At 45.4% G+C, this 27826-nt stretch overlaps 1 protein-coding gene across 1 annotated transcript; it reads left to right on the forward strand.

Annotated features, from left to right (window-relative positions):
- The first annotated feature begins 13 nt into the window (after positions 1–13).
- ARPIN (actin related protein 2/3 complex inhibitor) lies at positions 14–27826 on the forward strand. The gene is made up of 6 exons (XM_075345911.1): positions 14–230; positions 3064–3139; positions 8143–8275; positions 14928–15134; positions 17729–17895; positions 26667–27826. The coding sequence occupies exons 1-6, from the start codon at positions 139–141 to the stop codon at positions 26673–26675; spliced, it is 684 nt and encodes a 227-aa protein (XP_075202026.1). The 5' UTR covers positions 14–138; the 3' UTR covers positions 26676–27826.

The following is a 27826-nucleotide window of genomic DNA, read 5'->3' on the forward strand; positions in this document are numbered from 1 at the left end:
GTGGTGACGTCATACACGGGGTGTACACCAGTGGTAATGTGCTGTGCACATCCGGCTCCTGTCACCTCCACACCCGCCCGGGATCTGCTTCCTCCGGCCTCTGACCGCAGTCTGTCTCAGTCCTGAGCTGCTGTCACGATGAGCAGGATCTATCACGATAGTGCCCTGCAGAACAAGCCGGTGCACGATGAGCGGGTGTCCGGGGCCTGGCAGCCGGCCGCCTATCACAGGTATGGGCGGTGCAGGGCGGGGGATGGGCGCTCAGCTGTTGGGGCCTATAATGCGTCAGTTTCTTGTGAGGTGTGATGGATTTATTTGCGCCATGGTCACTTGGAGCGTTTTGGAGGCTGTTCTATGCGCTCACCTGCCTTCTCTTTGTAGTTCGCCCCTGTGGGTGGGTTTAGTGTCTGCAGATGTTCTCTTCTGGTGCCTCATTTATAACTTGGACAAGCCACAATTTTTAGTCATAAATGTTCCCGGCTTCATTTTGGTGAAGATTGTGCAGCGTGCGCCTTCCAATGACGGATTCTTGCACAATCAGTATGGCGATATTACCAGTGGTGTGCACCTCACCGGAAAAACAGCGAGTTTTCCAAAACTTGGGGGATGGTTGTAGCCACACTCTGCCCGGGCTCGTACCCGGCTCGGCCCATTCTGATGGGATCGCCCAAAACTGCTGTGAAGACACCAAATGACTTAAAACATCTGGAAAAGACCAGTTTTGAGTTTGTGCGAAATTTATGAACTGAGCGCCATTTAGAACTTGGTGCAAAAACATTGCAATGAATACCACATGACAAAGTGACAAAAAAATTGCAAAGTGATGTATGCAGGCCTTTTTTTTTTTTAGCAGGATGGGGATACCCATAGTTATTGGGCACCCCAGCCTAAAAATATCAACCTGTAGCTGTTTGGAATTGCTGCATCCATTAGATGAGACAGTCCCAACACTTTACCCGGCTATTCCCAATTTCCCTGGTGCGGTGGGAATAGGGGTAAAGCCTAAGCCACACGGCGAGAAAATCGGTGCGAGTGGAGTGCGATAAAACATCGCATTTCACTCGCATCAATTCTAGCCTGTGTGTCAGCGCACATGAGCGATTATTTTCTCAGCCCTAATCGGACCGAGAAAACAATCACAGCATGCTGCGGGTGTAATGCAAGACTCTCTTCTCTCGCACCCATTCAAGTGAATGGGGCGAGAGAAAAATCGCACTGCACTCGCAGTACATTGGTGTACCGTGAGAATCGCAATAGCCGGCTACAGAGGAGAGAGGGAGAAAATCCCTCCCTCCCCTCCTCCGTGCCGGCCCGCCCCCCGCAGCTGAGGTCCGCTCACACAGTCGGACCTCAGTCACATGGATACTAGCATGACACTCAGCTCTGCTGTGCTGCCAGCGGGAGCCGAGTGTCATGCAAGGATTGTACTAGTGCCCCATGTGGCCCTGGCCTCATAAGGAGTTACTGTCAGCCAACAGCTGCCACTAAGCCCTAGATTAGTAATGGGAATCATCTGGGACACCCTCCATCACTAATCTGTAAGTGAAAAGAAATAAACACAAACACTGAAATAATCCTTTGTTTCTAATAAAAGACTAGAAAAGCATCCTCTATCACAACTTTATTAACTCCAAAAACACCCCTGCAGGTCTGACGTAATGCACACGAGGTCCCACAACACTTCCAGGACTATTACATCTGAAGCTCCCAGCAAGCGCCATAGAGCATGACTGCCCGCTGTGAGGTTCAAGCAGAGACTGAGTCCTCCACCTGTGACCACAAATCACCTGAGTGATGTCACCACTGATCGCTTGGCTCACTTCAGTCGCTGCCTGAACCTCACAGCGGTCAATCATGTTCTATGGCCGCTCTGTGTAAATTCAGATGTAGCAGAGCTGGAAGCGTCGTGGGACTTCGTGTGGATTACATCAGACCTGCAGGGGTGTTCTTGGTGTTAATAAAGTGGTGAAAGAGGGTGCTTTTATTTCACATAAAGGATTTTTTGGGTATTTGTGTTTTAGTTTCACTTACAGATTAGTGATGGGGTCTCGTAGACACTTAGTGACAGCTAAGGCTGCTATTAACTCCTTATTACCCCGATTGCCAGGGCAATGGGAAGAGTCGGTCCAGCGCCAGAATTGGTGCATCTAATGGATGCGCCACTTCTGGGGCGGCTGCAGGCTGCTAATGTTAGGTTGGAAAGGGCCAAATAACCATGGCCCTTTCCACCCTAATATCAGCCCCCAGTTGCCTGCTGTACTTTGGCTGGTTTTAGAAAAATGGGGGGGAACTCAAAGTAATATTTTTTTTTAATCAAATAATTTACAAAAAGTTTGGGATCCCCTCTATTCTTCATAACCAGCCAAGATGCAGCAGACAGATGAGGGTTGAGCCTGGAGCTGCTGCTGTTCCTGTGCTGGATATGAAACATGGGGGGGGGGGTGCAACCCACATCATTTTTTTTTTTTACCAAAAAATAATTAAAAAACAGCTGTCCAAGCTAGCTATCACTTTATTGAGTTATTCTGTTATTTCTTTCTATCTGTTCTGTTATTATCTATTCTATATGTTCTATTTATTCTAGCTGTCTATCAATTATCCTATCATATTTTGTTTCTCCTTTAAAAAATGCAATAACAAAAACGTGGCAAAACATCATGCGTTTTTTCGGCCACAAGCTGCGTTTTCCGTGACCACAGGAAAAAAGATAAACTCAGAAAAACATGCAGCGTGCGCATATAGCCAAAGAGTCACATAGTCATTAGCCGCAGTGTGCAGATATACAGTGTATGTAAATACACAGATAGCCGTTATCCAAATGCTGCTGTATCCCCATACATATGAGCGCTCACATCAGCCAAGCGTGCACATTTCGTGCCATACAGAGAGGCAATATCCACTACTACCAGCATTCTCTTTGGCCACACAGGCATATTGAAACCCAATGTACATTGGACGCCTCATCGGATTTATCTGACACTTTAGCTGTAGAACGAATTGTTACATATTTGGAGGATGTAGATCAGTTGTGTATTATCATCACACTGTAATTTTGTCTTGTAGTGGACCCGGCATTCTTCTGGAAGGGACACTAGTGGATTACTCTCGCCATACTATCACAGACATCAATGGGAAGAAGGTGAGCAGTTTATTAAAGGGAACCTATCAGACTGTCACCACTTATAGCATTATGAGTGCAGATTCCTTTAATCCAAACAAGTGTTTTATGTCATTTAAATACACTCTATGTTTGAAGTTTTATCCTGCAGAATCTCATTTCCCAATAGGGTAAGGCTATGTGTGCACTAGAAAGTGATTTTTCTCAAGAAAATTTCTTGAGAAACTTCTGGGAGTTGAAGATTACCGCACCTGCGGTAAAAAAACGCACCAAAACCGCAGGAAAAAAGCATTCGTTTTTGCCGTGATTTTGCCGCGGTTTTTCTGCAGGTTGGTCCCTGCATTTTTTTTATGCTGAACTGCAATAAATAATATAGATAATAGATAATCGATAGATAATGGATAGAGGGAAAAATGGATAGATAGATAGATGAGAAAGACCTATATAATGTCCCACCCCCTGCATATTCTAAGCTGGCACCCTTTAGTGACTTTCATGTGGCACTAAAGGGTGCCTAGCCTTGTATTTAGCCAAAAAATAAATAAATAATTAAAAAAAAAAATTACGTGAGGTCCCACCATCTTTTGTAGCCAGCTAGGGTAAAGCAGACGGCTGCAGCCTGCAGACCACAGCTGGCAGCTTCACCTTGGCTGGTAATCCAAAACAGAGGGCACCCCAACGCTGTTATTTTACATTAAATAAATAATTTAAAACAAAAAAACGTGGGGTCCCCCCCCAAATTGGATCACCAGCCAAGGTAAAGCGGACAGCTGGGGTCTGATATTCTCAGACTAGGGAGGTCCACTGTTATTGGACACTCCCCAGCCTAAAAATAGCAGGCTGCAACCGCCCCAGAAGTGGCGCATCCATTAGACGTGCCAATCCTGGCGCTTCGCCCCAACTCATCCCGTTGCCCTGGTGCGGTAACAAACGGGGTAATATATGGGGTTGATGCCAGATGTGTAATGTCACCTGGCATCAAGCCCTGGGGTTAGTGATGTCACGCGTCTATCAGATACCCGACATCACCAACCCAGTCAGTAAGAAATAAAAAATAGACAACAAAAAAGTTTTATTTGAAAAAACACTCCCCACATTCCCTCTTTCACCAATTTATTGACAAGAACAATCAAATCCAGGTCCGGCGTAATCCAATAAGGGGGGGGGGGTCCCACAAGGATCCATACCATAGTTACTGTCCCAGTCAATGAAGAACAGAAGGTTCCCCATTGGCTGGGAGAGTAATGCAGTGACCTGAGCTAACATCAATAGGTCAGCCCAGGTCACTGCAGGGGATGACGAGGGCTGCCATCAGGAGGTTAGATGAGATCATTACCTGCTGTGATGATCTCCTGCAGTCCTGCCATCAGCGCTGTCACTGCCTTCTATGCCCGCCGCGTTCTCAGCAGTATCGCAAGAGCCCGTGACGTCACCGCTAGTGACATTCTCGGGCCGCGGGCATAGACGGCAGTGACAGCGGTGACATCAGGAGGCAGGAGATCGTCACAACAGGTAATGATCTCATTTCACCTCCTGACAGCAGCGCCCGTCAACCCCGCGGCTGCACGCACTGCTGTGTGTCAGTGTCTGCCTGCGCTGCAGCGTGACAAGCTTCTGATACTGCGGGCAGACACTGACACTGCAGGGCGGGCAGCCGCGGGGCCGGAGCGGGACACAGACTGCTCGGACACCTGGAGGTCACACGGAAGTGCTTCTGTGCGGCGTCCAGGGAGTGTGACGTCTGTATTTACTCTGCTCCGCTTCCTCTTCTGGCATAATGACATCACTCCCTGAAAAACCGCAGGCAGCGATGAACATTACCGCAGGTAAATCGCGGCTATACCGGGGGTATATCGCACATCATTTGCTACCTGCGGTATACCCCCGGAATTTCGCGATTACATTACAGTGAATGGAGTGAAATACCGCAGGTACCTGCGGAAAAGAAGTGACATGCACATTTTCTCAAGAAATTTTCTCAAGAAAATCTTCACAAAGAATTGTCTTGAGATAAAAACGCAGTGTGCGCACAGCTATTTTTTTTCCCCATAGGTTTTCCTGGGAAATGTCTGCAGAAAGATTTCAAACATTTCTCAAGAAATTTCCGCAGCAAAACCGCGGGTAAATCCGCGGGTAAAAACACCTAGTGCGCACATAGCCTAAGGGCGTCTCTTCCCCTGCACTGACCTCTGATCTTCTAAGCACGCCTCCCTGGGCATGATTGACAGTTTACATTCACTGCCGGTTAAACCCAGCAGCCTAAAGGCCCAGTCACACACAACGACTTACCAGCGATCCCGAAAACGATGCGACCTGATAGAGATCGCTGGTAAGTCGCTGGGAGGTCGCAGGTGAGATGTCACACAGTCAGATCTTACCAACGACACAGTAACGATACAGGTCGCAGTAGCGACCTGTATAACGATCTCAGCAGTCACTGTGACCCTGTCACACAGTGTGAAACACAGCGATGCATCCTGCCCAGCAGGACATCGCCTTTGAAGAAAATGGCCTGGACCATTCTGCAACGACTAGAGATCTCACAGCAGGGGCCTGATCTCTGATAGATGTCACACATAACGAGATCGCTAACGGGATCGCTACTGTGTAACCGTGACTCAGCAGCGATCTCGCTAGCGATCTCGTTATGTGTGACGGTACCTTTCGTAATCACACAAAACACCTTATTAAAAGGAAGGATTCTTGGTGACAGTCAGAGATTAAGACAGGTTCCCTTCAAAGTGGTTATCTGGGACTTCGTTTATTTTTCCGAATGGGCTTAAGAACATACAGGCAGGTAGTTTTTGACTACTTACTTGCTCTGCCTGGCACCGATCTCTGCCCTCTCAGAGCGGTCACTGATTCCAGTAACGTCATGTCGACAGATCGGCTTTTTCTCTTTCGCTCTGCTCTGTCAACAGGGTATCACTGCCGACGTCATGCAGATTGATAACCGCTCTTCAGTTAGGCTGCTTTCACACATCCGTTTTTCGCGGTCAGGTTCAATCCAGCGAATTGCAGATAAAGTGGCTCTGGCGTTGGATCCGTTTTATTCCCCATAGACTTGTATTAGCGCCGGATTGTGCCGGATGGCCTTGCATTGCACGCTGCCTCTGCTGGATCCGGCTAAATTTCTTCGTCTGGCTGCTGGAAAGGACACCGCATGAGCATTTTTTGTCTCCGGCAAAAAAACAGACCACGCCGGCGCCATCTGGCATGTTGTATAATGGAAGTCTATGGGCGCCGGATCCGTCGTCATCCGGCATATGACGGAATCCAACGACGAATCCGTTATTTTTTTTAACTGAGCATGCTCAGTATCACAACGGATCCGTCAAAAAATGGATCGCATGGAAAAAACTGATGCGACGGATCCGTTTTTCGCCGGATTGTGTCTGACGGTGAAAAACGGATGTGTGAAAGCAGCCTAAGTAAGTGACTTCCAGCAAAGGTGTCGTCTATCAAGCACAAGGAGGCAGAGGCTCCAGATCTATCATAGCACTTCAGCCTCATTTGCATATCAATTCAAGCCCTAATTTGTCAGTAACGCAGGAACAGCCGGTTCATGTAATGGTATTACTGGACTTGTCTTTGTAAAAGCTGCGGTGTGAAATCCGGCTGACAGATTCCTTTAAGACCTTTTTACTGACTGCAATTGTCACTTTTTCTGACTTCACCATGAGGGTCCATAATAGCATGTTCAACCACCTAGTGTATGCCCATGGATGGATTTCACATGACTCCATCCACTGGTGCAGTATTAACCCTGTCTACACTCACATTGCAGATCCTGAGTATAAACATTGATGATTTCAGAAATCCTGTAAATCTAGTTATAATTCGGTAATTTATTTAGAAGCGTTACATAACTACTTTGGATTCTCCATCAGGAGTTTTTTTGTTGTTTTCTATGTACAGCCTGTGTAGTACACACACGGCTCTACTTCCATACTCCTGGATAGGTGGGGTTATAGGGCACATTTTCGTGTATGGGGTTCCGCTATAAGCGCCTCTGAATGCCTAGAATTCCATACAAAGGTTGTTTGCTCAGTGTGCAGCTGCAATAATGATTAATACGGACAGGAGTCAGGTGTATAGATTGCGCTAAGGAGGCTAGGTTTACTCATCGTCTTCATATTTCTGATGTCTTGCAGTCAGGCGTCAGTATGTTTCATTGATTTTTAGCTGTACAATGACATCTACATGAGTTTGTAAACTGCACGGTGAATACTGTGCCGCTGAGCGCGGAAGATCAATTCTGCTGCTTACATGCAATCACCTGTCTATTTTCTGGAGTTCACTCACTTGACATGGTCCTTTTTTTTATTTTTATTATTTCTATATGTATTAAGGTAATCCGCCAAGTGAGAATTTTTCCCTTTAATGTAATAGGAGCATTTCCTCAGGCTCCTAATAATGTGCTTAGTCTTTAGGCTTTTATTATAAGTAACAGTTAGTGCTGTCTGAAAAAAAAAAAAAATAAAAAAATAAATTATTAATCTCGGGCACTTGTGTACCCGGCCTTGTTCAGGGGTGCAGTCACTCATCCCTACATTTCGCTTGTCGCGCTCACGGCGGCATGATTGGCACACAAACTTCCCTCTTCTCCACCCTTTTACTTGTATGTGTTGGCCAAGTCCCGCAGCTGTGGCCATGATACCAAGCAGAGATGAATGATGGCGGTCCTGGCTAGTGAGACAGAGATCAAGCTAACCACAAGCGCAAGGCTATAGTCTGTGTTCTGGGATAAAAACACAGGCTCAGAGCTGGGGAACAAAGTCTTATTATGATCTCTTTGACAAATAAACCTCAGTTTAAAGGAAACAAAAAGGGGATTGTTTTGGAAATCCACAGCCAACAAGATGTTTCTAGGCAAACTCCTTTCTAACCCGTTAGTTTTATATATCACGTGGCATTATGTTCAGCACTTGTGATCAAAAGATTGCAGTTTTTTATGTCATTTTATTCCTGATCTAGCTTTTATGTCTGTGTTTTATATATCTTCTTGTATTCTGGTATAATAGGAACGATGGTACATTCTCTACATGAATCCAAGCACGATACATCGGAGGAAGTTTGACAGTAAAGGGAACGAAATTGAGCCTAACTTTAGTGACACGAAGAAGGTGAACACTGGCTATCTCATGTCTTCTTACAGTAGGTATTACACACATATTATAGCGCTATAGACTTTATATTGTGACTATATGTGTAAAAAAAATACTATAAAACATACCTAATATTCATTCTATTAAAATGTGATAAAGGAAAGTCACTAAGATAGCTTAAAGGTTTTAGTTTAATCTATATAAATGTTGAAAATTGCAAAAAGTGCTTGTAGAAACAACTTTGAAATTTACTTGTTAAAAATCCTCTACGTTCTCAAGAATTAAAGGATTTTTAGTCTATTCTTTAAAGGCTCTTTGCTAGAGCTGAGTGGACTCGCAAAAACACAAATGGCGGGAACCTGCTCACTTTAAAAAAAAACAAAACAAAAAAAAACAAACCGATCTGGTCCGGATTCCGCCCCCATATAAGTCTATGGAGTGCAGAATCCGGAGATTAAAAATAGTGGTAAAAGGGATAGAGGAATGGGAGAGCACACCGTGGACATACCAACGCTCCAGCATGGCTGTACGCTGCTCCCAGGCCTCTCACTCGCTGCCTGTGCTGCTGATTACAGTCAGATGCACAGACAGACACGTCCCCACCCTGAGTGGCAGCGTGTCAGCTGACTGCATCCAATCACAGGTGCCAGGACAGCCAGTGGGCGGGGAAAGCAGCGTAACTAGAGGAGCACATACACTCTAGCATCCACCGTGAGCCTAGAATATATGTGTTCATTCCAGGTTAATGGGCGTGGTGATGTTTCCTCTCGTCCGCCATAATCATGCAAGGGGGAGCTTTGCCACCCCCTGCACTCCTCCTATCTGGGGGTCTCACCCCCAGATCCCTGCTTTTATTATAACCAGCTCCATGCCCACGTGGAGTTAGAAAAATGTTTATTCTGGCTGAAAACATCGGATGGTATTTTGAACACGCTCCTGTAATGTGATAGCGGGTGTGTTGAAATGACGTTATACCTGGAAGAACCCCAATACATTCTAGCATCTGCCCTCAATACCTAAGTATAAAAATAAATAAATAAATAAAACAATTTGTGCAGGGTTCCCCTGGTATTCTGATACCCAGCACAGATAAGGCCCACAGCTACAGCCCCAGCCCTGCGGTTATCTTGGCTGTGTATCAAAATAAGAGGAACCGCATGCAGCTTTTTTTTAATTTAAATAATTTTAAAAAACGATGTGCCGTCCCAGCCTCCATTTTGATACCCAGCCATGATAAAGCCAGCTGAGGGCTGGTATTCTCAGGCTGGAGAGACCCAGCCTAAAAATATCAGCCTCAAGCCTCCCGGAATTGCCACATCTATTAGATGCCACAATCCCGATGCTTTACCGCCTCTTCCCGATTGCCCTGGTGCAGTGGCAATTGGGGTAATAAGGGGTTAATAACAGCCCACAGGTGCTACTAAACCCCAGATTAGTGATGGCACAAGCGTCCATGGGACACCTGCATCACTAAACTGTAAATGAAAGTAAATAAACGCAAACACAGAAAAAAAATCCTTTATTTTGGAATAAAATACAAAACCCACCCTCTTTCACCACTTTATTAACCCCCCAAACACCCCTGTAGGTCCGAAGTAATCCACACGAGATCCCACGGCGATTCAGCTCTGCTACATCCAAGTCACAGCAAACGCCATAAAACAAGACTGCCTGCTGTGAGTACAGAAAATGAATGAGCTGCGCAATGAGCGGTGACATCACTCAGGTCATTTGCGGTCACAGCTGGAAGTTCCCACGGTCTTTCACCTGTAACAGCAGGTAACCTTTGTCACAGTTTTCTGTCAGGAAGTGTACATTTGGTGCTGAAATTGTCTACACCAGATTTCAGCACCAAACTTGCAGCTCCTGGCAGAAAAATGTTTTTTTTTTTTTTTTGCATTTGTGGGCCAATTGATGCAAATTTAGTAATGACATTTTTACACCATATTATTGCACCCGATCTACACCTCCTGGCAAAAAAACTTGTTTTTTTTGCCACGGTTTTCTGTCAGGAGGTGTAGATTGGGTGAAGGAATCAGGTGTAAAAACTTCAACACCAAATTTGCATCTCTTGGACAAAAAATGCAAAAAAAGTTTTGTTTTTTATTCTGCCAGGAGGTGCAAACTTGGTGCTGAGATCTGGTGCAGACGACTTCAGCACCAAATGTACACCACCTGGCAGAATACCGCGGCAAAAAACGCGAGGAAAAAAAAGCATAAAAAAAGCGTGGATTTTTGCCAGGAGGTGTAGATTGGGTGCAGGAATATGATGTAAAATTTTCAGCACCAACTCTATATCTCTTGGCTAAAAAACCCCTGTGTTTTTCTGCCAGGAGATGCTGGTTTCACCTGAGCTGAGGTCACTGACTTTACTGAGGTCTGCTTTTACAGGTGTAGGACCGTGGGAATCTCCAGCTGTGACCGCAAATAACCATCACTCATCTTGGCTCAGTCATTGTGTGTCTGCACTCACAGCGTGCGGTCATGTTCTATGGCACTCAGTGAGATTCAAATGTAGCAGAGCTGAATCGCCGTGGGATCTGGTGTGGATTACTTTGGACCTGCAAGTGTGTTTTGGGGTTAATGAAGTGGTAAAAGAGGGTGATTTTTGTCTTTTATTTCAAATAAAGGATTTTTTCGATGTCTGTGTTTGTTTATTTATGTTCACTTAAAGATTAGTGATGCGGGTGTCTCATAGACGCCTGTGCCATCACTAATTTGGGGTTTGGTAGCAGCTGTGGGTTATTAACCCCTTATTACCCCGATTGCCACCGCATCAGGGCAATCTGGAAGAGCTGGTACAGCTTTGGGCTAGTCGAATTTAATGGATGTGACAATTCTGGGCGGCTAGATGCTGATATTTTTAGGCTGGATCTCCCCTGACTGAGAATACCAGCCCCCAGCTGGCTTTATCATGGCTGGGTATGAAAATTGGGGGGGGGGCGCACGTAATTTTTTAAATTTAATTTAATGAATTAATTTGTTAATTTATTTAAATAAAAAAAAAAAAAGTGCATCCGGTTCCTCTTATTTTGATACACAGCCAAGATAAGCGCAGGGCTGGGGCTGTAGCAGTCGGCTTTATCTGTGCTAGGTATTAGAATACCGGGAGGGACCGTGCAACAATTGTTTTATTTAATTTTATACCTCAGTACTGACCCGCATACAGCGTCTGTCAGTGACTGCAGGCAGATGCGGTTACACAGGCTGGGGGTGTGTCTGACTGCAACCAATCACAGACAACAGGACGGCCGATGGGCGGGGAATGCCATGTGTATGCAATGAGATAATGCGCGGCACAGGAAGTGAATGCGCGTCCTGGAAGCAGTGTGCCGCCATGATGGAGACTAAGTATGAAGCGCTCGCTTCATTCTTGTTTTCTTTATTTTTCCTTTTATTTTTTTTTTTTAATTTCTCGAGTGCCGAATCCAGATCAAACACCCTGGCATCTTTAAAACCCGCGTGGATATGGAATTTTACAGTCCAGGTCCGCCCAGCCCTACTCCTTGCCTAATGCGGGCGTCACATGAGACGATCAGTCGTGCAATATGTCGTTGGGGTCACGGTTTTCTTGACGCACATCCGGCATCGTTTGCGACGTTATCCTGTGTGACACCTACGAGCGTCTGTAAATGATCGCAAATCGGTTACGAATCGCGCATCTTTACACGTCGCTCATTTTTAAAAAATCGTTTATTCTACTTTGCGCTGGTTGTTCATCGTACCCGGGGTAGCACACATTGCTCCGTGTGATACCCCGGGAACGATGAACACAGCTTACCTGCGTCCCGGCGGCAATGCGAAAGGAAGGAGGTGGGCGGGATGTTTACGTCCCGCTTCTATTGGCCGGCCGCTGTGTGACGTCGCTGTGACGCCGAACGTCCCTCCCCCTTCAGGAAGTGGACGTTCGCCGCCCACAGCGAGGTCGTCCGGGAGGTAAGTACGTGTGACGGGGGTTTAACGACTTTGTGAGCCACGGGCAACTAATTGCCCGTGACGCACAAACGACGGGGGCGGGTACGATCGCTCGTGCAATCCCACGATAGATTGTACCGTGTGACGCCCGCATAAGTCAATGGCTGTCACACCTGGCTATCAATGATGGCTGTTCTCCTAGGCAAGGACTTTAACACTTACAAGCTTCTCTGTGGATAATTGGATCTGATTAGCTACAATTCCCCTGCGTTTCTCCGATGCTGCAGAAGTAAAGCGGCCGTATATAGTATTGGGGAAAGCACAGTCCTGGCAAGTGGCGGACAAAGTTGCCAGTCTGAACTGTTAAGCAGGAGTGCATCACTCCCCGGCAAGAAGGAAGGCGGGAGGCAGCAGAGCTGTGTGCTTCTGATTCACAACACAGAACAATCCCTTTAACTAAGACTAGACTTTCATGTTAAATTTAAGTTTCCTCCATGAAATTTTGTTGAATTTTTAACTCTGCTGTGTGTTTTCACTTAGCAAAAAAACACAGCGTCTTACAGTTTCAATTCCCCTATAGAATTGCATTAGAAGCGGAAATCCACAGGTAAGAAATGCATATGTTGAACGTAACTAAAGATCAAGTAATCCACACATGACTGTATCAATACAGTTTTGTCAGAGCCATGTAACATGAAATATCAAAAGAAAGCAGCTTTATTTAAAATAGGACTGGCTAAAAAGAGAGAAAAAACCTCTGTGTCAAAAATGCAATGAAAATTTGTAAGTAGTCTAATTTAGCTAATAGAGGCAGAAATGGTGTAGAAAATCTGTAACATCAACCAAATACTCTTTGTGGGAACTTAGCCAAAAGGGAATCTGTCACCAGATTTTTGCCAACTAATCTAAGCGCAGCATAATGTGGAGATAGAGACCCTAATTCCAGCGATGTGTCACTTACTGAGCTGTTTGCTGTAGCTTTAATGAAATCACTTTCTTTATCAGCAGGAGACCTAGTGTAAAGGACTTGTAAACCTACTTTCCCCACCCACTGATGCCTGTGATTGGTTGTAGTCAGACACGTCCCCACCCCGAGTGGCAGTGTGTTAGTTGACTGTTTCCAATCACAGGCGCTGTGTGCGTCTATCGTGGTATAAAGGAAATAAAATATTTGGCGTACGGTCCCCCCGTATTGTGATACCCAGCACAGATAAAGCCAGCGGCTACAGCCGCCAGCCGTACCCTTATCATGGCTGTGTATCAAAATAAGAAGAAAATTTTGATACCGACTCTTCCTGATTGCCCTGGTGTGGTGGTATGGTGGTAATCGGGGTAATAAGGGGTTAATCGCAGCTCACAGCTGCCGCTAAGCCCTAGATTAGTAATGGGGGGCATCTATCAGACCCCCCACATTACTAATCTGTAGATGAAAACAAATAAACAGAAACACCGAATATATCCTTTATTTGAAATAAAATACAAAAAACATCCTCTTTCACCACTTTATTAACGCCCAAAACACCCCTGCAGGTTAGGCGTAATCCACACGAGGTCCCACGATGATTGCAGGTCTGCTACATCTGAAGTCACAGCGCGCAATCATGGAACAATGACCACCCGCTGTCCGCTTCAGGCAGAGACTGAAGCGGTGACGTCACTTAGGTAAGTTGTGGGCACAGCTAGAGGTTCCCATGGCCCTCCACCTGTGATCGCAGGTAACCTGATCACAGGGGGACCTCAATTAACTCAGAAGGTATTATCTAAGAATTCCGGGCCCGGCACTTGGGTACCTTTAAATCCGCTCGGGTCTGGACTTTTACAGTCTGGGTCTGCCCATCACTATGTTAGACATCTTCCCTTATGCTCACTGCTGTCCAGAGATCAACTTAAGAAATACCCTTTACAAATTTGCATAAGCCATTAACATTTTAATATCTAGTTCAGTGGACCAGTGGACAAGCGTTTGTTAAATGCTATAGCCCTTCTTTTAATATAAAAATAATCATATAGTCACTTGAGCACTCAAGTCCATCAGCGGCCGAATTAAAAAAACAGCTATTGAGGAATTGCCTGGTGTTTGCATTTTCTGTGTGGGAAAAAAGGCAGCAAAATGGTGTGAACATATCCTAATACTTTAACATTTTCTGAACATGTGAGAGATTTATGCAGGATGTGAGTTCTGTGGTCTAACATTTTTACAAAATTTTGCATAGAAATTCATATTTTTGGCTACAAAATCAGAGCTATAAATTCAGAATATGCAGAGTTCATATACACTACTTGTGTCTGACTACATGAACAGATTTTCTCAACATATTAGAACGCAGAGATCTCCATGATCTAAGGGTATGTGCCCACGATCAGGACTCGCTGTGTCCTGGACACAGTGGGTCCTGACCTGTGGGGCCGCGAGACTCCTCTGCAGGAGACCGCAGGAGACCGTACCTAAATGTGCCCATGATCAGGGTTCGGTGCGCTGCGGTCTCTCGCTTGTGCTCTCCCTACGGAGGACGCATACAATTCCGGAGCAAACAATTGACATGCTGCGGTCTGGAAAGACGCACCGCAGATCAGTGTTTGCTGCGGAAAAAAGACAGTGGGCACGAGATTTCTAGAAATCCCATCCACTGTGCCTGTACTGTACAATGCAGCGTTTTGGACGCAGCTGAAGCATGCTACATCCAAACGCTGCAAACACTAATCGTGAGCACGCACCCTAAATCTTCTCCTGTATTGAAATGAGGTGTCACAATGGTTTCCATTAATAACTATACTTTCTTCACTAGAGGTGGAAGCAAAAGGTGAAACAGACAGACTCCAAACAGAGGAGCTGAAACGTCTTATTAACAAGGAGGAGTTGATGAAGATCAGTCTGAGGTTTACCCCCAAAGATAGCTTTGCATTTTGGCTGCCAGAAGCTGAAATGGAGAAGACCGAACTTGAGCTTGGTGAACAGCTTCGAGTGAAAACCTTGGGAGATGGACCATTTATATGTAAGGTCATAACCCTAATAATACAGAATACTGTATATAGAAGCATTTCCCAAACGTCTCCGACAGCTTAGATTCTCTTTGCTTTAACTGCTCTTTTATTGGCTCTACTGTATAAATCCTGACCCATCAGCTTCATCATATATAGCTGTGTTCTGTATACTAACGCCATACTGTACAGCTGTTGCAGACAAAATGCTATTCCATGTTCTTTAAGTTATTGAATTCTCCTTTGTTATTGAGATACTGTTAGATATTTAAACATAGTGAGTTTTGTGTAAATTTTGCTGGAATTCTTTAAGTGTACCAACAGTAAAAAATTAAAGATGTCAGTGCTTGTAGTTCCTCATATACAGTACCTCTGTTGGGTCTTGAGTCACTGGTGTTACTCCAAGCTTTCTAGCTCATATTATACTCCTCTCCCCACTCTGCTAGCCCCCTATAGTCACAACTGTCACACACTGCACTGCAGTATCTGCTTGGGTTTGTGCAGAGGCTGCTGTAATTACATGACCTTATGATGTATCAAGTCTCACAAACCTCTTCAGTTTGGATAGAATACTCAATGTTCTCTCTTTCTCATGTGCATGACCTTTGTCACTCAGACTGAGGACCTGACACTTTTTTTTCCCCAGAGAGCTACCTATAATTAGTAATACATCGGTCTTTCTCGCGTAATGGAGAATCTTGCCCAGCCTATTGTCTTCATTGGAACAGCACAACATAAAATGTTACTTAGGCTGCTTTCACACATCCGTTTTTTGCAGTGCGGCTCAATCCGGCTTCAAAACCTATGCAACGGATGCGGCGAAAGAAACGGATTCGTTGCATAAGTTTTTCCATGTGGCCCGTCCGTTTTTTGATGCGGCTTGATACTGAGCATGCGCAGTGCAAAAAACCGCATCCGGCGGCCGGATGCGGTTTTTGACGCAGGATGCCGCATCCGGCGTCCATAGGCTTGCATTGTAAATCGCGCCGGATCCGGCGCTATGCGTTTTTTTCCGCCGCACAAAAAAAACGTGCCAGGCAACGTTCCATCCGGCCGCATGGGCTAAATATGCCGCATCCGGCAAAAAACGGATGCAACGCAAGGCCATGCGGCACAATACGGCGCTAATGCAAGTCTATGCGGGAAAAAAAGCAACTGGCGGCAAAAAAAACCCGTTGCGTTTTTTTCTGCAAAGTGCCGTATTGTGCCACTCAGCAAAAACTGGATGTGTGAAAGCAGCCTTAACCCTAGAACGCATCCCTGGGGCCTCGCAGGCCTGTTAGGTCATTTGTTTTCTATGGTAGATTGAATTGCTTGCGCGTTCTAGGGTTAAAGGGAACCTGTCAGGTGCAATATGTACCCAGAACCACGAGAAGTTCTGGGTGTATATTGCTAACCCCTGCCTAACCGTCCCTGTATACACTAGCATAGATAAAGAAATCTTTAGAAAAAGTATTTCTAAAGATCTATTATCATATGCTAATGAGCGTGGGGACTACTCGCAAGGGCGTTAGTTCCTGCTCTCATTCCGACCTCTAGCATGTTAGCACGCCCACAGTGGTGTACTAACATGCTATTCAATATTATTTATTATTATTATTATTATTATTATTATAATTATTATAAGAATATTCAATGCAGCGTCACCAGTGGAGATGAGCGTACCTGTGTCCGCTGTCACCGCCAATCCGAAGTCCTGGCACTTCCGGTCATGTGCACTAGACCTTTCTGAAACCGGGACACGTACACTTGGCTTCATACTGCATGACCAGAAGTGCCGGGTATTCAGAGGAGCGGTCACAGCGGACACAAGTACGCTTATCACTTCTGGTGATGCTGCATTGAATAGCATGTTAGCAGACCCTTTCCCTTGTGTGTGTACTAACATGCTAAGAGGGCGGAATGAGAGCAGGAGCTAACACCCTTGTGACTGGTCCCTGGGCTCATTAGTATATCATAAACGATCTTTATGAATACTTTCTATAGAGATCTCTTTATCTATGTTACTAGATACAGGGGCGGTTAGGCAGAGATTAGCAATATGCACCCAGAACTGCTCGTGGCTCTGGGCACATATTGCACCTGACAGGTTCCCTATAATTAGAGAACAGTTTTCTCGATTTAGGCTGTAGGTGGCAGTTTGTTAGCCATGTTAGGGTATGTGCGCTCACTCAAGATTATTTGCAGGTATTTTCTGCACCAAAAAAGCACCTTGTGGCATAAAAATTCACCAAAAAACGCACGCGTTTTTGTTGAGTTTTATTGCCATATGTTTTTTTGTTAAATCAATGCCTTGAAGGGCTAAAAAAAAACCTTAGGAAAAATGCACCAACAATTGACATGCTGCAGATTTTTTTTTTTTCTGCACCCAAAACTGCAGGAAAAAAGAAGCAATATGCGCACACCATTTCAGAATTCTCTTTGACTTTGCTGGGATTAGTATAGACATGCAGATTTGGATAATAAACGGCATCAAATCTGCAACAAAAAACTCAGTGTGTGCACACAGCCTTATTCAGGTGCTGTTAGTGTTATAATAGTAGTGTTCATCTCCTTTCTGCAATAATGTTGCCCAAGACAGCTTTAAGTAATGGATTTTCTCTTTCAGTTTCCTTGGCAAAACTTGACACTGGAACGGTGACAAAATGTAATTTTGCTGGGGATTCTCAGACTGGAGCTTCATGGACAGACAACATAATGGCCAATAAATCTCGCAGTGCTGAGCCCACAACTGAGTCTCGTGGTCAAGGTGATGGAGCTGAAGATGATGAATGGGTATGAAAATAGGATACCATTCCAATAACCAATATATTTTTAAAGGGCTAGGCCACTTTCTAAATGAAAATTTACATCACTGACTCATAAGATGTCTGATATATGTATCATAAAACCATGAACAGTTGACAAACCGCTGAATGACATGGTAGCAATAGTCCTGGATACGGCCCTAGATGGAACGTGGCATAGTTGTTGGAGTGAAATTATAGGCTTACAGAGATGCAGTATGTATATGTGTATATGTATGTATATTTATAGCTGTGATACAACAATGTGCAAGAGGATTCAGTTAAAGGCACTGTTTAATCCTGAATATTATAAAATATATATATTTTATAGATAAAACGATTATTGCAACTGTGAGGGCAGTAGACCCTATCTGGGTTGGGAGTCTGTCCTGAGATTCTGATATATCATTGAACAACAGCTATCCCCTCACTGTGACACGTAGTGAGGTTGACTGAGATCACACAATGCGTATGTACAGAAAGAGCAGTACATTCAGTACAAATAGTTTGAAAGCAACACATTCTAATTCTCTTAAAGCACCGCTCCTGTGGTTTCTTTTCTTGTTTGTTTTTTGTTCAGCACTTTAAATCTAAGTCCCCTGTCATATACTCGCCTTCCAATGGCTTCACCTTTTACCGACGCTGCTCCGGCTCCTCAGTGCCATATTGTGAGTGTAACTTCTTCTGACTTGACAGAAGTCAAAAGTTACTTCACAAGCTCGCAATGCAAGTCTATGAGAGCCAGAACGTAAAGCACCTGAACGCCGACTCCGAACTCTGTTTTTTGTGTAAAGTCCGTATTTGGACGAAACACCGAACCTTGGGGTTCGCTCATCTTTACTCTTGAGTTTTCCCCAAAATTAGTTACCAAAATTGCGAATGCTACCCATGCAGCCATATCCTTGCTCTGCAACAAACAGAAAAGCTCCTCATCTTAAAGAAGCTTACGAATCTGAGATCAAACAAAGACTCCTTCCTTTATCTTTGCTTCACTGAATCTCGGAAATTTATCCATGAGCTACATCAATGCTTGTGCATTTTTTTAACCATTGCCTTTACAAAGTTCATTAGGTCCAACTTAATATGCAATGGTGGTAACAAAATCTTATGTGGGTCAACAAGTGCTGGATGCAGTACTAGAGATCAGTGTACGAGTTAATCTTTTCGCTGTGCATAAGTACGCTCGGTACTCAGCCCCATGGTGGTAAAAACAGCGTTATCAGTTGTAGTGTGTACAAAAAAAAAATCCTACAGATCTCTTAGGGTGCTTTCACACTTGCGTTTATCGCAATCCGCAGCTATGGAAAATAGCGCAGTCCGTTAACGGACAGCGCTATTCTCCATAGACTTACTTGTATTGCCGATGCACTGTGACGCAAGTGTCTGCGTTGCATCCGCTGTCCGACGCTGAGTCGTTATTTTGACTGAGCGTTGGAATCCGCCAAGGTGTCTAATGATTGTCTATAGTGGCGGATCCCATCACGTTCTACTGAGCATGCTCAGCATGTCCAGCAGAATGATCTAAATCGTTTAAAATCACTCCTGGTCTCTCTCTCTCTCTCTCTCTCTCGGTCGGTCTCTCTCTCTCTCTCTCTGTAGGTTGGTCTCCTCTCTCTCTGTCAGTATGTCTCTCCCTCTCACCCCCTCTCTCATACTCACCGATCACCGGCGTGGCGCTACACAGCTGTCACACTGCTCTGGTGGCTTCTCCTGCTTTTGAAAATGCCGGCCGCTCATGATTCCATCTCGTGTGCACTGCTTCCTCCGCCCACTTTCGCCTATGATTGGTTGCAGTCAGACGCGCCCCCACGCTGAGTGACAGCTGTCTCACTGCAACCAATCACAGCCGCCGGTGGGCGGGTCTATATTGTGCAGTACAATAAATAATTTAAAAAAACGGTGTGCGGTCCTTCCCAATTTTGATACCAGCCAAGATAAAGCCACACGGCTGAAGGTTGGTATTGTTAGGATGGGGAGCCCCACGTTATGGGGAGCCCCCAGCCTAAAAATATCAGCTAGCAGCCTCCTGGAATTGCCACATCCATTAGATTCGACAGTTCCGGGACTCTACCTGGCTCATCCCGAATTGCCCTGGTGCGGTGGTAATCGGAGTAATAAGGAGTTAATGGCTGCCCATAGCTGCCAGTAAGTCCTAGGTTAATCATGGCAGGCGTCTGAGACATCCCCCATGATTAATCTGTAGTAAAAGTAAATAATCATACACCCAAAAAATCCTTTGTTTGAAATAAAAGACAAAAAAACCCACCCTCTTTCACTACTTACATCCCCAAATACCCCTCCAGGTCTGACGTAATCCACAGAGGTCACACGGCGTGTGTGCGGTGATGATGGGGGCGGTAGTGCCGGCGTGTGTGCGGTGATGATGGGGGCAGTAGTGCCGGCGTGTGTGCGGTGATGATGGGGGCGGTAGTGCCGGCGCGTGTGCGGTGATGATGGGGGCGGTAGTGCCGGCGCGTGTGCGGTGATGATGGGGGCGGTAGTGCCGGCGCGTGTGCGGTGATGATGGGGGCGGTAGTGCCGGCGCGTGTGCGGTGATGATGGGGGCGGTAGTGCCGGCGCGTGTGCGGTGATGATGGGGGCGGTAGTGCCGGCGCGTGTGCGGTGATGATGGGGGCGGTAGTGCCGGCGCGTGTGCGGTGATGATGGGGGCGGTAGTGCCGGCGCGTGTGCGGTGATGATGGGGGCGGTAGTGCCTGCGTGTGTGCGGTGATGATGGGGGCGGTAGTGCCGCTGACTGATTCCTGCGGAATAACGCATCCGTTGGGTCCATAAGCAACACAAAAATTAAAATTGACGGATGCATCGTTTTGACACAGCAATGGACCTGGCGAATCAGACACAACGCAAGTGTGAAAGCACCCTTAGGATTATGCCCACAATGTCTTTGACATTTCTGTAAACCCACCACATTTTTCCAGACAGGAGGCACTTCAGGGAACTCTGGCGTCTTATTTTTCCTGAAGCGTCTTTTGTGCTACAGAGAAGGTGTATATATGTGTTATTTATATATAATATATATATATGTGTATAGTATAGTATAGTGTGTGTGTGTGTGTGTGTGTGTGTGTGTGTGTGTGTGTGTGTGTGTGTAGAAAATTAATGTGAATGCAGCATAAAATATTAAAAATATCTAAGTTAATTATTAAACACCTAAGGAAGATCTACAAAGGACACAACCAACAAACAATTACACATAAACAATTTGTGTTAGAAATTGGTAAGTATCAGAGAAAAGTCCATAAATAAGGACATAAATGTACATGGGCCAGCTGTTTTTAATGTCGGGAATTTACCCTAACAATGGAGGTTTAGCACCCTAGTTAGCAGTGTGATGCGCCCATTCCTCTGTGGCTATCCCTCATGACTGACCCTGATCTCCCTAGTCTCACACACCATGGAAAACACTAGTCTCCGATGCATGGACAGGCTCGAATGTATATACCATCATGTAAGCCCGATAGGGGTAAATAATTAGAACATACCGTATTTTTCGCTTTATAAGACGCACTTTTATTCCCCCAAAGTTTGGGGGAAAGTAGGGGGTGCGTCTTATAATCCGAATATACTGCATATATACAGAATATACTACCGTGTTTCCCCGAAAGTAAGACCGTGTCTTACTTTCTTTTTACCCCGAAAAGTGCCACTATGTCTTGCTTTCGGGGTATGTCTTATATTGGAAAAAATCCCACAGCAATCGCAGCAAGTCTCCATGCAATGTACCGTATGGGGACTTGCCGCGATTGCGCCCTAAGTGTACCGCAAGTTAAGGAAACTTAACCACCAGCGGCTGCACATGAGGGCACTGAGGCTGCGTGATTTTGTATGTTGTCCATGGTCCTGATGGACCACGGACAACATTACTGCAACATTTCAACATTTCTCGGTAGCCGAGCGTTCAGCTGAGCGCCAGACCGCCGGCATGTGTCAGCTCTCAGCTGAGCGCTTTGCCGCCGGCATGTCGGGGCGCTCAGCTGAGCGCTTTGCCGTCGGCATGTCAGGGCGCTCAGCTGAGCGCTTTGCCGCCGGCATGTCAGGGCTCTCAGCTGAGAGCTGTCACATGCGGCATGTCAGTGCGCTCTGCTGAGCGCTCGGCCGCCGGCATGTTAGGGTGCTCAGCTGAGCGCTTTGCCGCAGGCATGTCAGGGCTCTCAGCTGAGCGCTCGGCCGCTGTAACTGTACTGGAAAGAAGAAAATAAATAAATTTTTACTACGTCTTACTTTCGGGGTACGTCTTACATTAGCCGACCCCCCCCAAAACCCTCATTACGTCTTACTATCGGGGGTGTCTTACACGGTATTATATACTGCAGGGGCCAGGGGAGGCGAGGGCAGCTCTGGAGCGGTGCTGGGGGCTAGTGAAGGCTGCAGGAGGCAGCGGGAGATCTCCTGCTCCCGCTCATATAATATGCACTGCCGCTGTCCATCACCGTGGTGCTGAAACTGCACCGCGGTGATGGGCTGGGGGAGCGGCGCATATTATATGTGCCTGCGCCCCGCTTTGATGGCACATGCGCCCCCCCTATGTTAGATGTGGCCCCCATTTTGCTGCCCATAGTAAAATAAAAAACTACTTTCCTCCTCCAGCGCTGATCTCCCGGTGTCTCCCTGCTGCCGCTGTGATCAGGCACGCAGAGATTATGTCACTCTGCTGTGCCGATCACATGACCGGCACCGAGAACCTGGAAGTGCAGGAGCTCAGCAGCACAGAGGGAGACACGAGGGAGGACAGCGCTGGAGAAGGTAATTAAAGAGGTTTTTGTTTTACTATGGGCAGCAGCATGGGGGCCATATCTAACACAGGGGGTCGTGTGCCATCCATAGGGGGCCATATCTAACACAGGGGGTCGTGTGCCATCCATAGGGGGCCATATCAAACACAGGGGGACGTGTGCCATCCATAGGGGGCCATATCAAACACAGGGGGACGTGTGCCATCCATAGGGGGCCATATCACACATAGGGGGCAATGGGCAGCACAGGGGGACATGTGCCATCAATGGGGGACATGTGGCATCACTGGGGGACAAGTGCCAGCACAAGGGGGCTATATTCAATATAAGTAAAACAAGTCGTTTTTACTTAAAAATGCCTAGGTTTATTCTTTTGATCACCTCTGATCAGCGGTTTCCGTGTCCGGATCCTACTGAAAAAGACGATCTACCTTTTAGGGCCTGATTCGTCAAGTTCTTGTGACAAGATTTATAACCTAAAACAGCTTGAAATGCCGCAAAATGTTTATGCAATTTGAAGTTGCATAATTTTTTTTTTATGTAATTTCTTTGCTAACCCCACCCAGCAGTGCCTAAGAGGTGTGGTGAAGCCTTTTATTGGCAGAAATGACGCCAGAAAGGTATACTAGCTCCGGACTGGAGTAACATAACTGAATTGGGTGCATCTTACTGCAGCGGTGCCTTCTTTAAGACTTCGGGCATAACTCCAGTCGTAATGAATTTGGTCCTTGGTCCTGTGACCCCCTTTTGACACAACCACTATGACATGTAAGGTACCTGAGCTTTAACCACTCCCTATCAGCGACCATGCAAGCCAATGCTGTTATTCTCAATGTTTGTTTTTCATTTTTTTGTCAAATTCTTAAATCATATTTTTACTTTTAACGCTACAATATTTCCTTTCTTTCACTGTGAGAAGTTCCAGTATCTGCCTTCTAGCACAGAGCTCTAAGCTTGTGCATGTCATCGGCCATTTATTATTATTGTGGGTAGACAAATGTATGAAGCGGCTCGGTGGGACATATATCAAGGCTAGTGTGACAGTCTTGCTGAATGTTATGTTTGTTAAAGGGAACCTGTCAGGTGCAAAATGCATTCAGAGCCACGAGCAGTTCTGGGTGTATATTGCTAATCCCTGCCTAACTATCCCTGTATACACTAGCATAGATAACAGGATCTTTAGAAAAAGTATTTCTAAAGATCGTTTATTATATGCTAATGAGGCCCACGACTAGTCACAAGGGCGTGAGTTCCCTTGGCTAGTTGGCCCCCTTAGAATGTTATCACATCCCTGTGGGCGTACTAACATGCTAATGAATGCGCAGCGACGCCGCACATACATCAGTCTTGATGGTGGCAGGTGGAGGATGGATGTGCACTACGCATAATCCAGAGTCCCCGGGACTTCCATCATGCGCACCATACCTCACTGAAGTCGGGAAGCTTACACCCGGCATCAATTTTGTAGGCATGATCGGAAGTCCAGGGTACTCTGGATTATGCGCAGTGCTCATCCATCCTCCGCCGGCCGCCATGAACAGTGAGGTATGTGCGGTTAAGCTGCGCATTCATTAGCATGTTAGTACACCCACAGGGGCGTGCTAACATGCTATGTGGGACGGCTAGCCAAGGGAACTCATGCCCTTGCGACTAGCCACTGGCCTCATTAGCATATAAGAAACAAACTTTAGAAATACTTTTTCTAAACATATATGTTTATGTGTGCTAGTGTATACAGGGACAGGTAGGCAGGGATTAGCAATATGCACCCAGTACTGCTCGTGGTCATGGGTGCATATTGCACCTGACAGGTTCCCTTTTCAACCCCTTACACCTACACAATATTTGTGTTGCTAGTAAGTGTGAAAAAAGGAACATAATCAGAAACTAGTGACAAGATTTATGAATAATCGTTAAGTTTAGCTGATGACACCCTTCTTATTAATGCAGATGGACGTGATCATATAGGAAAGGAGTCGTCAAAAAATGACCTATTGTGTAGATCTGCTTTTTGTTTTAAATGCAGTTTGTAAACCATATTGGCAGGCTTTGTCCCCATATCATGATCTGTATTAAAAATAAAAAATAGAAATGTTGCAATTTTTACACTTGCCAAAGGGGATATGTTTTTTTACTCCCTCTTGTTTTATAAAATCTACATGTACATTATCAGCAATAGACCGGCTCACACCCTATCTTTTTCTATTAAAATATCTAACGTGAGGGTGCAAAAGTCATTGTGAAGGAAGAAAGGATAGTGACATTGAATATTGTGGTTGGTGGATCCCATATAATCAGCTGTTTATAGAAGTATTACCTGTTATTGGAATCCACTGCCTCTGATGATAATGAGCCCACTGAAAGCTCTTCCTGAAAGGACAGGAAGTATGAGTCTAAGGCTGGTTTCAGACGTCCGTGTTTTAGGTACGTGTGACATCCGTTTTTAACACGGATGTCACACGTACCCATGTTACCCTATTGTGTACTCTTACACGGCCGTGTTTTCACATGGACTGTGTGGCCCTGCTATTTCACATGGAGACATGCCCGTTTTTTTCTCCAGCAGCACGGATGTCATACGGACCGCACATTGATGTGATCCGTGTGACATCAGTGTGACACGTACCGGAGAAAACACGGGTTTTTAAATAAAAAGATTTTCTATATTTGCCTGTTCCAGCGATGCTGTCTCTAGTTCTGCTGCCTCCCGCTCCTGACTAATTATTTTCATTGATTATTCACCGCTGGGAGCAGGGGCATCGTGGTGACAGCGCAGGAGACAGCACCACCGAGGACAGCATTGCTGGGACATCGCTAGTGACAGGTGAGTATCCTGCCAGCAGTGTGTGCAGGGATGTCCAGGAGGTCATCGGATTTCCCAATGAACTCTGATGACCTCTTGATGACACCCCTGCGACAACTGCGTTACAGCGAGTGTCACGATGGTGACTTCCAGGGGTTCATGAGAGTTCATTGGGAACCCTGATGAGTCCCTGGATGTCACTGCACAAACTGCTGTATACTCACCTGTCACCGGCGATGTCTCCGGCGGTGCTGTCCTCGGCTTTGCTGTACCCAGCCTGTCCCCGCGATGCTCTGGCTTTCAGATCCTCAGGCAGTGAATAATCAATGAAAATAATGAGCAGGGATCAGGAGAGGGACGCAGCAGAGCCGGAGACAGCATTGCTGGATACAGGTAAATATAGAACATATTTTCATTACAGATACACGTGTTTTACCCGGTACGTGTCACGTGTATGCGCACACTGATGTCACACGTGTGACACATGCGTGACACACGAGTAACACACGTATGACCATAACCATGCGTGTGACTGGTACCTGATTAAACACGGACATCTGAAACCGGCCTAAAAAGGCCCCAGTAGTCAATGTGAAAACTGCAAAGATTACTAATTTAGTTTTTTGGTTTTTTTTTTAATACAAATCATGATATAGAGGGAAAAAATAAAAACATGTAAAAGGAAAACCTGATTTGAATGAAATCTGCCAGCACAAAAGGACTGTTCAGTCTATATACATTCGCTCAGCACATCATCGTGTGGCCAAACATATAAAGCAGCTTTCCACTTGCTTGTTTTCCTTCTATTCCTTCCCTTCTTTTTGATTGATGGCTTTGGCTTCATAGAGCCAGAGAAGTATGGACACAGAGGGGAAACAAGCAGGGAGGCGGTGGATATAGATGATTGGCCCTGCCATGATGCACGAGCGCCTGTACTTGGACTGAACAGTCATTTTGAGCTGGCAGAATCCCTTTAAACAATAGGTCATTTTTTTATAATATATTCCCTTTAAGTGGTTGTCTCAGTTCCTGATCCTGGCAAACAGGTGATTTTGTATGGAGAAGTCATGGCTTGCGGCTTGTGCAGGGGATTTGGAATATTTCATGGCGGCCATCAGATACGTCCACCAGCTTGGTGCCAAAAGAACATGTTTTCTTGATGGGATGATGCCTTTAGTCTAATCTTTGTCATTTATTTTACAGGATGATTAAATTCCTGGCTGCTGGTTGAGCACAGATCTAAAATATGACCCAGATCTCCAGACGGAAGAAGTCAAGCAAGCATTTAATTGATGGGTTATTTTCTTTCTATATAACTTCTGAAGCATGACACTACGTGTTGCCTTGCCTGCCATATTGCTCCTGGCACTACAGGTGTGGTCATTCACTGCACTGATCCTTCATATTCGCTGTTCATCAGTGTTTGGGTTTGCTCACATTAGCATTTAAATCTGACAAGTGCAATGCAAGAAAATCTCACATTGCACTCGGACCAATGTTAGTCAATGAGGCAGAGCAGATCTGCAAGTTTTGTTTTTTTTTTTCTCTCATGCCGATCGGCATGGGAAAACAGTTACTGGATGCTGCGATTGTCAGCATATCTCCGACCACACGACCCCATATAAGTCCATGGATGCGAGTGAAACATCGGAGTGCACTCGGATGTCATCAGTACAGTCCGATATACGCAGAGAAAGGCAATGGAGAAGATGGAGAAATGAATCTCTCCATCTTCTGCTCACCTTTTCTCTGATTCTCATATGTGAGAGAATTTGAGCCCAGTAGATGACACTCTGCAGAGTCTGAGTCAAGTGTCGTTAGTATATCACATGCTGTTGCATCGGATCCGATATGCTAGTGTAAGCCCACCCTTGGCCCTGTATATAAACATATGCTCCTTTATGTGTTTCGTGTGTAAAGATGTTTAATTTCAGTCTGACTTGTGTGCCTATCAGTGTTCTAGACTATGGCTATATCCATATAGTACAGAATACATGTCCTAGGCAGTGATATTTAGAGCTACACTTCTTTTGCATGATTGCAGTCTTTGATGGCATAGATCTTTCCTTTTATTAAGAAGCATTTTAGGTTGCAGACTGGCGCTGCATTGTCCTGTTCAGTGTATTAGGGTGGTACTGTCATAGTCTTTCATAGTCACAATGATTCTACTTGTAGTTCATCTACCCTGTAATAAGGAACATTCCAGTTTTGTGAAATATATACTGTACTTTGTATTCTAAATTTTGGATTTTTTTTTAATTGCATTCTTCGGACACAAAATGACTATCTGTACAAAAATGTACATGATTGATGATTAATCTTCTGTAATATTTTTATACAAGATAAATAAATCATTTATATAC

Source organism: Anomaloglossus baeobatrachus, chromosome 4 (assembly GCF_048569485.1).
Source record: "Anomaloglossus baeobatrachus isolate aAnoBae1 chromosome 4, aAnoBae1.hap1, whole genome shotgun sequence".
Taxonomy (NCBI): domain Eukaryota; kingdom Metazoa; phylum Chordata; class Amphibia; order Anura; family Aromobatidae; genus Anomaloglossus; species Anomaloglossus baeobatrachus.